Genomic DNA, 15,188 nt, shown 5'->3' on the forward strand with positions numbered 1-15,188 from the left:
CTCTCTCTCTCTCTCTCTCTCTCTCTCTCTCTCTCTCTCTCTTGGTCAATTCATAATCTTTAAGTTGTGGTGCAGAAAGTTGGGTCTCTCTCTCTCTCTCTCTCTCTCTCTCTCTCTCTCTCTCTCTCTCTCTCTCTCTCTCTCTCTCTCTTTCGCCACAAAGACACAAGAACTCGCTCACGCACTCAAGGACAAGGTAAACACGCAATGTTCCATGCCAACCCACACTTGAACACATGTAAACACGAACAAACATTTGTCAATTGATTAATTAAGGAAAAGCTGGCCACACACACGACACTGCCTCCTCCATCACCAATGTGTAATATGTAAAAATAAGTTGAAAAACACCTGGAGGGGTCCAGCAGTATATATATATATATATATATATATATATATATATATATATATATATATATATATATATATATATATATATATATATATATATATGTATATATATATATATATATATATATATATATATATATATATATATATATATATATATATATATATATATATATATATATATATATGTCTGTCTGTCTGTCTGTCTGTCTGTCTCTCTGTCTGTCTGTCTGTCTGGACTCTTGTTCTCTGGCAGAAGTACCTGAAAGTCCCTGGGCATGTGAGGAGGTGTGTGGTTTTATGTCCAAAACCCCAACAATTGATGGGGATGATGAAGGTAAGTTATTTACGGGGTGAACTACATCAATTAGTTGCGTGGTGATGAAAACTAGCCTTTGATGGGGCGACAAAATCCAGATCTTGATGGGGTGATAAAGCTCAGCCATTGATGGGGTGATAAAAGTCAGTTATTGATGGGGTGGTAAAGACCAGATCTTGATGGGGTGATAAAGATTAGCCATTGATGGGGGTGATAAAAGTCAGTTATTGATGGGGTGGTAAAGACCAGATCTTGATGGGGTGATAAAAATCAGTTATTGATGGGGTGATAAAAATCAGTTATTGATGGGGTGATAAAAATCAGCCATTGAATGGGGCGGTAAAGCTCAGCCATTGATGGGGTGATAAAGACCAGATCTTGATGGGGCGATTAAAATCAGCCACTCATGGGGTGATCATAATCATTGACGGGATGATAATGATGGGGTGATAATGACCAGCCACAGATGGGGGTGATGAAGATCACCCATTGATGGGGGTGATAAGGGGTCATCCATTGACGGGGTGATAGTCATAACCCATCGTTAACGAGGTGGTCGGAGGGTGTGACACGGGGCAAGGTAATGCCATAATGTGATACACAGGGGAGAGTATGACATGTAATGAACGCAAAATTGGATCTTAATGATTGCGACCAGGTCAACGCCTGGTGATGGAGGGTTCGGTCAATGGCTCTGGCTGGGTCAAAGGTCAAAGGTACGAGGCTAAATACCTACCTACCCCCCCCCCCTGTGGGTACGACGAGGAGGCCTGGTGAGGGGAAATAAAAATGGGTCACTCGCTACTCTAAAGGTCAGAGGTCAAAGGTCAGGGGTCGGAGGTCAGCGTCTTAATTCAGGCTAAGCTGTTGTCTGTGTCTAGCTACTGTGGCTGTATGACTGTTCTGTCTGTCTGTCTGTCTGCTGTCTGTCTGTTTGTCTGTTTATCTGTCTGTCTGTTTATCTGTCTGTCTGTCTGTCTCTCTGTCTGTCTGTCTGTCTCTCTGTCTGTCTCTCTGTTTGTCTGTTTATCTGTCTGTCTGTTTATCTGTCTGTCTGTTTATCTGTCTGTCTGTCTGTCTCTCTGTCTGTCTGTTTGTCTGTCTGTCTGCCTGTCTGTCTATCTGTCTGTCTGCCCGTCACTCCTCTTCCCCGTCTCTCCCCCGGCACAACACACTATATTCCCCCCACACTCACACCCTCGTCTTCAAAGCGGGAACATGACTTTCTCCTCCTGGGCCTCTCACCCCCTGCTCAACCTTGCACTCCACCTAGGACCATTTTCAGACCACATCTCTCCTCTGATCCCCGTTTCAGACCATATCTCCACTCCAGGGACCATCTCTACCCCCATCTCAAGCCATAGGTCCACTCCCACACCCTTCTACACCCCTCGCGTCAATACCATCCCCTCGTCAAACATGGCCCCCTCGTCAAACCTGCCCCCCTCGTCAAACCTGCCCCCTCGTCAAACCTGACCCCCTCGTCAAACCTGACCCCCTCGTCAAACCTGCCCCCCTCGTCAAACCTGCCCCCCTTCGTCAAACCTGCCCCCCTTCGTCAAACCTGCCCCCCTCGTCAAACCTGCCCCCCTCGTCAAACCTGCCCCCTCGTCAAACCTGCTCCCCCTCGTCAAACCTGCCCCCCTCGTCAAACCTGCTCCCCCTCGTCAAACCTGCCCCCCTCGTCAAACCTGCTCCCCCTCGTCAAACCTGCCCCCTCGTCAAACCTGCCCCCCTCGTCAAACCTGCCCCCCTCGTCAAACCTGCTCCCCCTCGTCAAACCTGCCCCCCTCGTCAAACCTGCCCCCCTCGTCAAACCTGCTCCCCCTCGTCAAACCTGCCCCCCTCGTCAAACCTGCTCCCCCTCGTCAAACCTGCCCCCCTCGTCAAACCTGCCCCCCTCGTCAAACCTGCTCCCCCTCGTCAAACCTGCCCCCCTCGTCAAACCTGCCCCCCTCGTCAAACCTGCTCCCCCTCGTCAAACCTGCCCCCCTCGTCAAACCTGCTCCCCCTCGTCAAACCTGCCCCCTCGTCAAACCTAGCCCCCTCGTCAAACCTGCCCCCTCGTCAATACCATCCCCTCGTCAAACCTACCCCCTCGTCAAACCTGCCCCCCTCGTCAAACCTGCCCCCCTCGTCAATACCATCCCCTCGTCAAACCTACCCCCTCGTCAAACCTGCCCCCCTCGTCAAACCTACCCCCTCGTCAAACCTAGCCCCCTCGTCAAACCTGGCCCCCTCGTCAAACCTAGCCCCCTCGTCAAACCTGGCCCCCTCGTCAAACCTAGCCCCCTCGTCAAACCTGGCCCCCTCGTCAAACCTGGCCCCCTCGTCAAACCTGCCCCCCTCCAAAAGACAAACACACATATATATATATCCCCCACTTCAACTCGTCGTGGTCAATGTGATGGAAGATCTTAAAAATGACCAAAGTCATCAGTAAGGAGTTATATACGTGTCTTTTGATGGCTGACAATGGACGAAGAAGGAGGAATGTCTGATCGTGACAATGGGTTTGAATCTGGAAAGACATTTCCCCTGAACCTATATGTACTTACAGGTGATTGAAGGAGATTCACAGAACATTAGACTACTTACGGGGGGACATGAAGAGACTTAAGAAAGTAGTTGGTACTTGCAATGGAGTCATGAGGGAAGTAATGGTACTTCCACAGGATGTGAGAGTGAGTGAAGAGAACCTAGGAGTACTTACTTGGAAAGTAGGGTCAGACACAAAGGATCTAGTGGTACTTACAGGGAAAGTAGGGTTGACTACAGAGGTGGATATATAGAGTAAGTACAGGTACTTACAGAGGTTCTAGAGGTACTTACAAGGGAAGTAGGGTTAACTACAGGGGTGGATATATAGAGTAAGTACAGGTACTTACAGAGGTTCTAGAGGTACTTACAGGGAAGGTAAGGCTGACTACAGTGGTGGACATAAAGAGTAAGTACAGGTACTTACAGAGGTTCTAGAGGTACTTACAAGGGAAGTAGGGTTAACTACAGGGGTCTCGGATATACAAAATAAGTATAAGTAATTACAGAGTCTCTGGGGTTACTTACAGAGGAGCTGGGGTTGAATAGAAAGGTCTTAAGGATAAGGAGAGAGTACAGCTACTTACAGAATTTCTTTGGGGTACTTACAGAAGTCGTAAAGACAAGTAGAAGAAGGTGAGGGATAGGAAGTAAGTACAGCTACTTACATGAGCTCAGGAAGTACTTACAGTTGAAGTACAGATACTGATAGAGGAAGTAGAATTGAATACAGAGACCTCAGAGGTACCATTACAGGTGGTACTTACGAAGGTTCAGTAGGTACTTACAGGTGTTACTTACAAAGGTTCAGTAGGTACTTACAGGTGGCACTTACAAAGGTTCAGGAGGTACTTACAGAGGATGTCCAGCGTGTGCGTGGCGGCCAGAAAGTAGTCTGGTACTTGCGGGTTGGTGGCTGTGCAGGTCAGTGTCCGTCCGTGGTCTGCAGGGCTGGGCAGGAGGCGCGCCCGACGGACCGTCGTGTTCTGGTCCAGCGACGACTGGAGAGAGAGAGAGAGAGAGAGAGAGAGAGAGAGAGAGAGAGAGAGAGAGAGAGAGAGAGAGAGAGAGAGAAGCCAAAAAAGAAAGGTATAAAGTAAGAAGAAAGAAAGAAAGAAAGATGTAAAGAATGAAATTAAGAGAGAGAGAGAGAGAGAGAGAGAGAGAGAGAGAGAGAGAGAGAGAGAGAGAGAGAGAGAGAGAGAGAGAGAGAGAGAGAGAGAGAGAGAGAGCGAAGCCAAAAAAGAAAGGTATAAAGTAAGAAGAAAGAAAGATGTAAAGAATGAAAGAAATTAAGAGAGAGAGAGAGAGAGAGAGAGAGAGAGAGAGAGAGAGAGAGAGAGAGAGAGAGAGAGAGAGAGAGAGAGAGAGAGAGAGAGAGAGAGAGAGAGAGAGAGAGAGAGAGAAGCCAAAAAAGAAAGGTATAAAGTAAGAAGAAAGAAAGAAAGAAAGATGTAAAGAATGAAAGAAATTAAGAGAGAGAGAGAGAGAGAGAGAGAGAGAGAGAGAGAGAGAGAGAGAGAGAGAGAGAGAGAGAGAGAGAGAACACAAACACACATATTACTATCCACTATGCATCAAGGGAACAAATTCTCATATCATTTGAGAAACTCACACATATATATATATATGTATATTCATCACAATTAACAATGTTAACAAAATGTTAACACCGTGTGACCCTGTTAATGCCACGTGAGAGGCAGATGACGTCAGACATTATCTCTGACCATAGGGCACAAAGCCACGTCTCAAAACAACACCTGCGTGACCTCTATGTGGGTCTTCTACGTGTATGGGACGTGTAACGTGATGTGTAACGCCACATCGTTAGTGGTAACGGCGGTATGGTCGTTATATAGAGTCGTCAGGGTATGGAGGTGGTCAGTTTATGGAAGAGGTCGGTATAGGAAGGTAACCGGTATAGGAGGGGGGTTGTATTATACAGGTGGTCACAATATAGAGTACGGTTGGTATGCAGTGGTATACTGCTATATAGAGGCTTATATAAAGTCAAGTGGCTATAGGAAGGTTTTAATGAGGGGGGAGAGCGGGAGAGCCCTTTATCTAGAGGTGGTCGCTATAGGGAGGTGGTCTGTGTATACAGGTGGTTGCTATAAAGTGAGTGTTTCGCTTAGGGAGGTGGTCGCTTAATGGTGGCTCTATCATGATTTGAATAATGTCTGTGTTTATCATTGTAGTCTGGTGATTTACCTGTGCTGGGAGAGGAGTGAGAGTGGCTGGGCCTTACCTGGGCTGGGAGAAGAGTGAGAGTGGCTGGGCCTTACCTGGGCTGGGAGAGGAGTGAGAGTGGCTGGGCCTTACCTGGGCTGGGGGAGGAGTGAGAGTGGCTGGGCCTTACCTGTGCTTGGATAGGAGTGAGAGTGGCTGGGCCTTACCTGTGCTGGGAGAGGAGTGAGAGTGGCTGGGCCTTACCTGTGGTGAGAGAGTTGTGAGAGTGGCTGGGCCTTACCTGTGCTGGGAGAAGAGTGAGAGTGGTTGGGCCTTACCTGTTGTGGGAGAGGAGTGAGAGTGGCTGGGCTTTACCTGTGGTGGGAGAGGAGTGAGAGTGGCTGGGCCTTACCTGGGCTGGGAGAGGAGTGAGAGTGGCTGGGCCTTACCTGTGCTGGGAGAGGAGTGAGAGTGGCTGGGCCTTACCTGTGCTGGGAGAGGAGTGAGAGAGTGAGTGGTCCTTACCTGTGGTGGGAGAGGAGTGAGAGTGGCTGGGCCTTACCTGTGCTGGGAGAGGAGTGAGAGAGTGAGTGGTCCTTACCTGTGCTGGGGGACGAGTGAGAGTGTGAGTGGTCCTTACCTGTGCTGGGAGAGGAGTGAGAGAGTGAGTGGTCCTTACCTGTGCTGGGAGAGGAGTGAGGGTGGCTGGGCCTTACCTGGGCTGGGGGACGAGTGAGAGAGTGAGTGGTCCTTACCTGTGGTGGGAGAGGAGTGAGAGCAGCTGATCCAGTGAGGTTCCAGGTGAGGTCAGCTGGAGGTCTAGAGCCCCTGGTGAGGCAGATGAGGGAGGCCTCCAACCCCGCCCTCAGAGGTCCCTCCACGCCCTCGACACTCACCTCCACCGGTGGCACTGAGGAGGGAGGAGCTGTGAGTCTCTCTCTCTCTCTCTCTCTCTCTCTCTCTCTCTCTCTCTCTCTCTCTCTCTCTCTCTCTCTCTCTCTCTCTCTGTAGAAATAGCTCTATCGCTCAACTCAGTCAACAGGAGGGAGGGTTCAACCATCCCTCGTTGCTGGTGTTATAAAAACAATAAAAAGAATCTTAAAAGAAAATATATTTTAATTAAGATGTGTAAGTGAAACATGGATGGCGTATACCGTAGAGTTTATCCCTTTACACATTAACCGTGGGTGGTGTGTACCGTCAAGTTACCCCACGGTACACATTAACCGTGGGTGGTGTGTACTGTCAAGTTACCCCCCGGTACACATTAACCGTGGGTGGTGTGTACCGTTAAGTTACCCCACGGTACACATTAACCGTGGGTGGTGTGTAACGTTAAGTTACTCTACGGTACACATTAACCGTGGGTGGTGTGTACCGTCAAGTTACTCTACGGTACACATTAACCGTGGGTGGTGTGTACCGTTAAGTTACCCCACGGTACACATTAACCGTGGGTGGTGTGTAACGTTAAGTTACTCTACGGTACACATTAACCGTGGGTGGTGTGTACCGTCAAGTTACTCTACGGTACACATTAACCGTGGGTGGTGTGTACCGTTAAGTTACCCCCCGGTACACATTAACCGTGGGTGGTGTGTACTGTCAAGTTACCCCCCGGTACACATTAACCGTGGGTGGTGTGTACCGTCAAGTTACCCCACGGTACACATTAACCGTGGGTGTTGTGTACCGTCAAGTTACCCCACGGTACACATTAACCGTGGGTGGTGTGTACCGTCAAGTTACCCCACGGTACACATTAACCGTGGGTGGTGTGTACCGTCAAGTTACCCCACGGTACACATTAACCGTGGGTGGAGTGTACCGTCAAGTTACCCCACGGTACACATTGATAGTAGGTACTGTGTACCATCAAGTTACCCCACGGTACTGTGTACCATCAAGTTACCGCACGGTACACATTGATAGTAGGTACTGTGTACCATCAAGTTACCCCACGGTACTGTGTACCATCAAGTTACCCCACGGTACTGTGTACCATCAAGTTACCCCACGGTACTGTGTACCATCAAGTTACCCCACGGTACACATTGAACCTTTGAGGTGGAAGACGGGGTTGGCTGGCGACGGTACTCACGGTACATGGTTAAGGTGATGGTACGTGAGTGAGGTTGAGTTAGGTTGGTGCTGGAGGCCACGCATGTAACCTCCCGCCCATTATCCACCCGCCGGAGGCCCGGAAGGTGGAGCATTACGCTCACGATCTTCACGGGCGGCCCACGCCCACCACCACGCCCACTAGGGGTGGGCGTTCCATCAGGCTGGGTTACGGACGACTCAAGAATTTGATCCCTGGATATCCACTCCACGACTGGGTCTGGGAAGCCTAGGACGAATAAATACAATACTAAAACGTCATTGAATAACATTACCTTCAATATTAACATCTAGATCTAGAACAACGTCATTGAATAACATTACCTTCAATATTAACATCTAGATCTAGAACAACGTCATTGAATAACATTACCTTCAATATTAACATCTAAATCTAAAACAAACGTCATTGAATAACATTACCTTCAATATTAACATCTAGATCTAGAACAACGTCATTGAATAACATTACCTTCAATATTAACATCTAAATCTAGAATTAACGTCATTGAATAACATTACCTTCAATATTAACATCTAGATCTAGAACAACGTCATTGAATAACATTACCTTCAATATTAACATCTAGATCTAGAACAACGTCATTGAATAACATTACCTTCAATATTAACATCTAAATCTAGAATTAACGTCATTGAATAACATTACCTTCAATATTAACATCTAAATCTAGAATTAACGTCATTGAATAACATTACCTTCAATATTAACATCTAGATCTAGAATTAACGTCATTGAATAACATTACCTTCAATATTAACATCTAGATCTAGAATTAACGTCATTGAATAACATTACCTTCAATATTAACATCTATATCTAGAATTAACGTCATTGAATAACATTACCTTCAATATTAACATCTAGATCTAGAATTAACGTCATTGAATAACATTACCTTCAATATTAACATCTAGATCTAGAATTAACGTCATTGAATAACATTACCTTCAATATTAACATCTAGATCTAGAACAACGTCATTGAATAACATTACCTTCAATATTAACATCTAGATCTAGAATTAACGTCATTGAATAACATTACCTTCAATATTAACATCTAGATCTAGAACAACGTCATTGAATAACATTACCTTCAATATTAACATCTAAATCTAGAATTAACGTCATTGAATAACATTACCTTCAATATTAACATCTAGATCTAGAACAACGTCATTGAATAACATTACCTTCAATATTAACATCTAGATCTAGAACAAACGTCACTGAATAACATTACCTTCAATATTAACATCTAAATCTAGAATTAACGTCATTGAATAACATTACCTTCAATATTAACATCTAGATCTAGAATTAACGTCATTGAATAACATTACCTTCAATATTAACATCTAGATCTAGAAGAAACGTCATTGAATAACATTACCTTCAATATTAACATCTAGATCTAGAACAACGTCATTGAATAACATTACCTTCAATATTAACATCTAGATCTAGAAGAAACGTCATTGAATAACATTACCTTCAATATTAACATCTAAATCTAAAACAAACGTCATTGAATAACATTACCTTCAATATTAACATCTAGATCTAGAATTATCCTGTACTGTTAACATTAACATCGACAGAAGATGGAATTTCGCAGTTTAAGATATTAACATCATCCTTATTAACATCCTCATTTCAACTGTTGGCGTCTGTAAAGCAAGCAGGTCCCCTTATTTAGGATGTTAACATATGTTAACATTATCATTGGCAATGTTAACCTCTGCAGAGTGTGGAAATCTAGTCTGTTAGTATGTCTAGGATAAACTCATTCACATTTAACATTTGTATAGTCGAGTTCCTTCACAAAAATCAGGCATTTAGAGCAAAGTTAACACAGTGTTAACACAGACTAGCGTAAATATCCCAGTGTTAACACAATGTTTGGGGACAGATATATCCCAGTGTTAACACCAACTGGGACTGATAGCCAAGTGTCATTAGAGATTTGCACAAACTCAACAAAAAAAAAAGAAAAAGAAAAAGAAGGGGGTTCAAAATATACATCAAAACCCCCTCCATCCACAGACTCATGCAGTATTATTAACAAAAATACTGAAAAAGAAATTCTGACAGCCACAAATGCAACGAGAGATTGATTCACGCAAACAGTTTACCATATCAAACAGTTTACCATATTAAACAGTTTACCATATCAAACAGTTTACCATAACAAACAGTTTACCATAACAAACAGTTTACCATATCAAACAGTTTACCATATCAAACAGTTTACCATATCAAACAGTTTACCATATTAAACAGTTTACCATATCAAACAGTTTACCATATTAAACAATTTACCATATCAAACAGTTTACCATATCAAACAGTTTACCATATCAAACAGTTTACCATATCAAACAGTTTACCATATTAAACAGTTTACCATATCAAACAGTTTACCATATCAAACAGTTGTTTACCATATCAAACAGTTTACCATATCAAACAGTTTACCATATTAAACAGTTTACCATATCAAACAGTTTACCATATCAAACAGTTTACCATATCAAACAGTTTACCATATTAAACAGTTTACCATATCAAACAGTTTACCATATTAAACAATTTACCATATCAAACAGTTGTTTACCATATCAAACAGTTGTTTACCATATCAAACAGTTGTTTACCATATCAAACAGTTTACCATATCAAACAGTTTACCATATTAAACAGTTTACCATATCAAACAGTTTACCATATCAAACAGTTTACCATATTAAACAGTTTACCATATCAAACAGTTTACCATATCAAACAGTTTACCATATCAAACAGTTGTTTACCATATCAAACAGTTTACCATATTAAACAGTTTACCATATCAAACAGTTTACCATATCAAACAGTTTACCATATTAAACAGTTTACCATATTAAACAGTTTACCATATCAAACAGTTTACCATATCAAACAGTTTACCATATCAAACAGTTTACCATATCAAACAGTTTACCATATCAAACAGTTTACCATATCAAACAGTTTACCATATTAAACAGTTTACCATATTAAACAGTTTACCATATTAAACAGTTTACCATATCAAACAGTTGTTTACCATATCAAACAGTTTACCATATTAAACAGTTTACCATATCAAACAGTTTACCATATCAAACAGTTTACCATATTAAACAGTTTACCATATCAAACAGTTTACCATATTAAACAGTTTACCATATCAAACAGTTTACCATATCAAACAGTTTACCATATCAAACAGTTTACCATATTAAACAGTTTACCATATTAAACAGTTTACCATATCAAACAGTTTACCATATCAAACAGTTGTTTACCATATCATACAGTTTACCATATCAAACAGTTTACCATATCAAACAGTTTACCATATCAAACAGTTTACCATATCAAACTACTCACAAAAGGAGAATATATCATTAAGATAATAGATAGATTAAGATGGTAGATAAATCAGAGTTCTTCAATATTCACTCAAATGTAGATATGAATATCGATATTCTAACGTTACTTTATGAATATCGATATTCTAACGTTAACTTATTATCAATATCGATATTCTAACTTTACTTAATTATGAATATCGATATTCTAACGTTAACTTATTATCAATATCGATATTCTAACTTTACTTAATTATGAATATCGATATTCTAACGTTACTTTATTATGAATATCAATATTCTCACGTTACTTTATAATTGATATCGATATTCTCACGTTATCTCACATGAAGTCGTGTTCTGTTTCTCGTTGGTCTGTCCTCCAACACCAAGTCATGATGGAGACTTTAGAACACAAGTTTTTTTTTTTATATAAATATTCCATAACTTTTTTTTCATATATATTTTCTTGTGTTGCTGTATTTGACGAGGTTGTGTTGCATACGATTATCTTCTGCCTGGCTGAGCGACCGTATTGCCTCATGCAACAGAGTGGGCAACCCTGTTTGTGTTATCCTCAGATATTCTTTACATCTGGCGTAGAAAACGGAACACACAAACAACACAAGCAATTTATGCTTAAACCTTGTTTACCTTGCATGTTGTTACTGGGTCTACCTTCACTCACAGCTGTTGCTGGGGCTGTGTAGGTGTTGTGTAGGTGTTGCGTATATCATGTAGATGTTGTGCAGATGTTGTAGGTGTTGCGTATATCATCTAAGTATTGAGTAGGTGTTGCGTATATCATGTAGATGTTGTGCTGGTGTTGTAGGTGTTGCGTATATCATCTAAGTATTGAGTAGGTGTTGCGTATATCATGTAGGTGTTGTGCTGGTGTTGTAGGTGTTGCGTATATCATGTAGATATTGTGCAGATGTTGTAGGTGTTGCGTATATCATCTAAGTATTGAGTAGGTGTTGCGTATATCATGTAGGTGTTGTGCTGGTGTTGTAGGTGTTGCGTATATCATGTAGGTGGTGTGTAGGTGTTGCGTATATCATGTATGTGTTGTACAGGTGTTGTAGGTATTGCGTATATCATGTAGATGTAGGTATTGCATATACTATGTAGGTGTTGTGCAGGTGTTGCAGGTGTTGCATACATCATGTAGGTGTTGTGCAGGTGTTGCTGGCAGCGTGCAGGTGGTGTTAGCTCTGCTCTGTGTAAGTGTTCCAGGGGGTTTGTAGGTGCTGCCTATGTTTCACAAATGACGTAAGGTGTTGCGTAGGTGTTGCGTAGGTGTTGCGTGAGTTGTGTAAGTGCCTCTCTCACAACCTGTAATCACTATACCTCATGCTAACAACCCTAACAACTCCTATATACACTTCATTCAAATCAAGGAGACATATTCTCACACAGAGAGAAGAAGTTCATGAGAATATGACAGATACACTGTCTCTCTCCTCACCTTCACCATCTGCTCATGTTCTACATCAAAATGTATTGTTAAAGAAAATACCTGTCTGCTCATTTCAGTCATTAAACTACACCAGTTAGAAGTGGTCCTAACAAGGCCAAGGCTTAGGAACATAATTGCCCTTTGAATGTGATCTGTTTCTATGTTTCTAATGTAGTTATAGCAGCCCTAGTGTCTGTGATCAATCAGTTCTCACTTGTCATTCATTAGAGTTTATTTATATACATTACAGATGATTAAAGATTAAACTATTTTCAAATGCAAAACCTAAACCATCAGTGGTTTAGGATATATTACTAGTTTATATTACACCACTGGTTCATAATGCACCACTGGTTTATAATGAAGATATGTATATGTAAAAGGGGATCTGAAATATCCTGTAATGTTAAAAAACGTATATACATATATACATAATATATATATGATAGACTGTTTTGTGACGCGGGTCCACTTACAAAGCAAACTTATTGTTTAATCATTTCTGTCTGTCTGTCTCTCACACACACACATATATATATATATATATTAATTGTATTTATCATGCTTTGTCGCTGTCTCCCGCGTTAGCGAGGTAGCGCAAGGAAACAGACGAAAGAATGGCCCAACCCACCCACATACACATGTATATACATACACGTCCGCACACAGCCCATATACATACCTATACATCTCAATGTATACATATATATACATACACAGACAAATACATATATACTCATGTACATAATTCATACAGTCTACCCTTATCCATTCCCGTCGCCACCTCGCCACACATGAAATAACAACCCCTCCCCCCGCATGTGCGCGAGGTAGCGCTAGGAAAAGACAACAAAGGCCCCATTCGTCCACACTCAGTCTCTAGCTGTCATGTAATAATGCACCGAAACCACAGCTCCCTTTCCACATCCAGGCCCCACACAACATTCCATGGTTTACCCCAGACGCTTCACATGCCCTGGTTCAATCCATTGACAGCACGTCGACCCCGGTATACCACATCGTTCCAATTCACCCTAAAGACCTCGGCATGAATTGACCTGGAGAAATGTTACTGTACTCGACTCTCGATGACCCCATGGTAACTGTGAACAGCCTGACCCCCTGACCTTAACTGGTCGACTTTAACGATGGCATAGTTACAGGGGGGGTCGGGGGGGGGGGAGGCATGTCAAAGGTCAGGGAGTGGGGGGGGGGCGGGGTGTGTCATACAAGCCTTAACCATTATGGTTGTTAAGGACTCAACCCTTTCACCTCATTGTATGACCTGGGAACAACCCCCCCTACCCTCCCCCAACCCCCGTCTTTCACGTGGCCTCCTCCTCCTGCCACTTGGAAGCTGCGCTCCCGTCCGTAGCAGGGGAAGGGAGGATGTATTCCATTTTTTTATGGGGTGGGAGGCGCGCCGGGAAGTGATGGCTGGACGTGGAGCCTCACCGTAACCATGACCAAGTTGCGTCATTAGAGGATGAGAAGATGGGATGTGGGGTGGTTGCTGGTGTTTACTTACCACCGTACGCCCGGCAGGAGAGCAAGACCCGGGAAGAGAGCTCGTACGGCCCAGCCACCTTCTCGATCATTCTCTCGTACGCGTCGAAAACCTCCAGACCCCGGATGTCCTCTGTTGGAAACAGGTAGTTACTGTTGGAAACAGGTAGTTACTGTTGGAAATAAACATTTATTGTTGGGAACAAATAGTTACTGTTGGAAATAAACAGTTACTGTTGGGAACAGGTAGTTGCTGTTGGAAATAAACAGTTACTGTTGCGAACAAATAGTCACTGTTGGAAATAAACAGTTACTGTTGCGAACAAATAGTCACTGTTGGAAATAAACAGTTACTGTTGCGAACAAATAGTCACTGTTGGAAATAAACAGTTACTGTTGGGAACATGTAGTTACTGTTGGAAATAAACAGTTACTGTTGGGAAGAGACAGTTCCTGTTGGTAACAGATAATGACTGTTGGAAACAGGCTCTTCCTGTTAGAAACATACAGTTATTGTTGAAAAAAGACGTTCATTCCGTTAAATTGGGTTAATGGACACACACACACACACACACACATACCCACCCACACACACACACACACACACACACACACACACACACACACACACACACACACACACACAAATTGATAGACAGGTGGATAGGTAAATGGACAAGAGAGAGAGAGAGAGAGAGAGAGAGAGAGAGAGAGAGAGAGAGAGAGAGAGAGAGAGAGAGAGAACTCACCGTGGACCGTCAGCTGGAGCAGTGACATCATGGTCTGTGACGTCATGAAGTCTACCCTGCAGGTGTAGTTGCCAGCGTCTTCCAGAGTAATTGATTTCACCTCCAGGTACCCCACCCTGGCCTGGGCAGGGAGAGAGACAACAGGAGGCGTTATAACGGGTCAACAGTGGGCTCTGGAAACAGGTCAACAGGGCTCTGGAAACAGGTCAAAAGGAGGAGATATATTAAGACAACAGGCGTTATAACGGGTCAACAGTGGACTCTGGAAACAGGTCAACAGGGCTCTGGAAACAGGTCAAAAGGAGGAGATATATTAAGACAACAGGAGGCGTTATAACGGGTCAACAGTGGGCTCTGGAAACAGGTCAACAGGAGGAGTTATATCAAGACAACAGGAGGCGTTATAACGGGTCAACAGTGGGCTCTGGAAACAGGTCAACAGGAGGAGTTATATCAAGACAACAGGAGGCGTTATAACGGGTCAACAGTGGGCTCTGGAAACAGGACAACAGAGCTCTGGAAACAGGTCAACAGGGCTCTGGAAACAGGTAAAC

General features: G+C 43.1%; 1 protein-coding gene across 4 annotated transcripts in view; it reads right to left on the reverse strand.

The window, feature by feature from the left end:
• Positions 1 to 15,188, reverse strand: part of LOC139747015 (uncharacterized) — a 154,854-nt gene that overhangs the window by 41,523 nt on the left and 98,143 nt on the right. For all 4 annotated transcript variants that reach the window (XM_071658751.1, XM_071658752.1, XM_071658750.1 and 1 more), the window contains exons 5-9: positions 14,635 to 14,755; positions 13,908 to 14,018; positions 7,482 to 7,730; positions 6,136 to 6,290; positions 4,065 to 4,209 (exon numbers count right to left, since the gene is read on the reverse strand). In XM_071658751.1, the coding sequence (XP_071514852.1) occupies positions 4,065 to 4,209; positions 6,136 to 6,290; positions 7,482 to 7,730; positions 13,908 to 14,018; positions 14,635 to 14,755 (781 nt within the window). The remainder of the gene's footprint in view (positions 1 to 4,064; positions 4,210 to 6,135; positions 6,291 to 7,481; positions 7,731 to 13,907; positions 14,019 to 14,634; positions 14,756 to 15,188) is intronic.

The sequence above is a fragment of the Panulirus ornatus genome, chromosome 67 (genome assembly GCF_036320965.1).
Source record: "Panulirus ornatus isolate Po-2019 chromosome 67, ASM3632096v1, whole genome shotgun sequence".
NCBI classification, from domain to species: domain Eukaryota; kingdom Metazoa; phylum Arthropoda; class Malacostraca; order Decapoda; family Palinuridae; genus Panulirus; species Panulirus ornatus.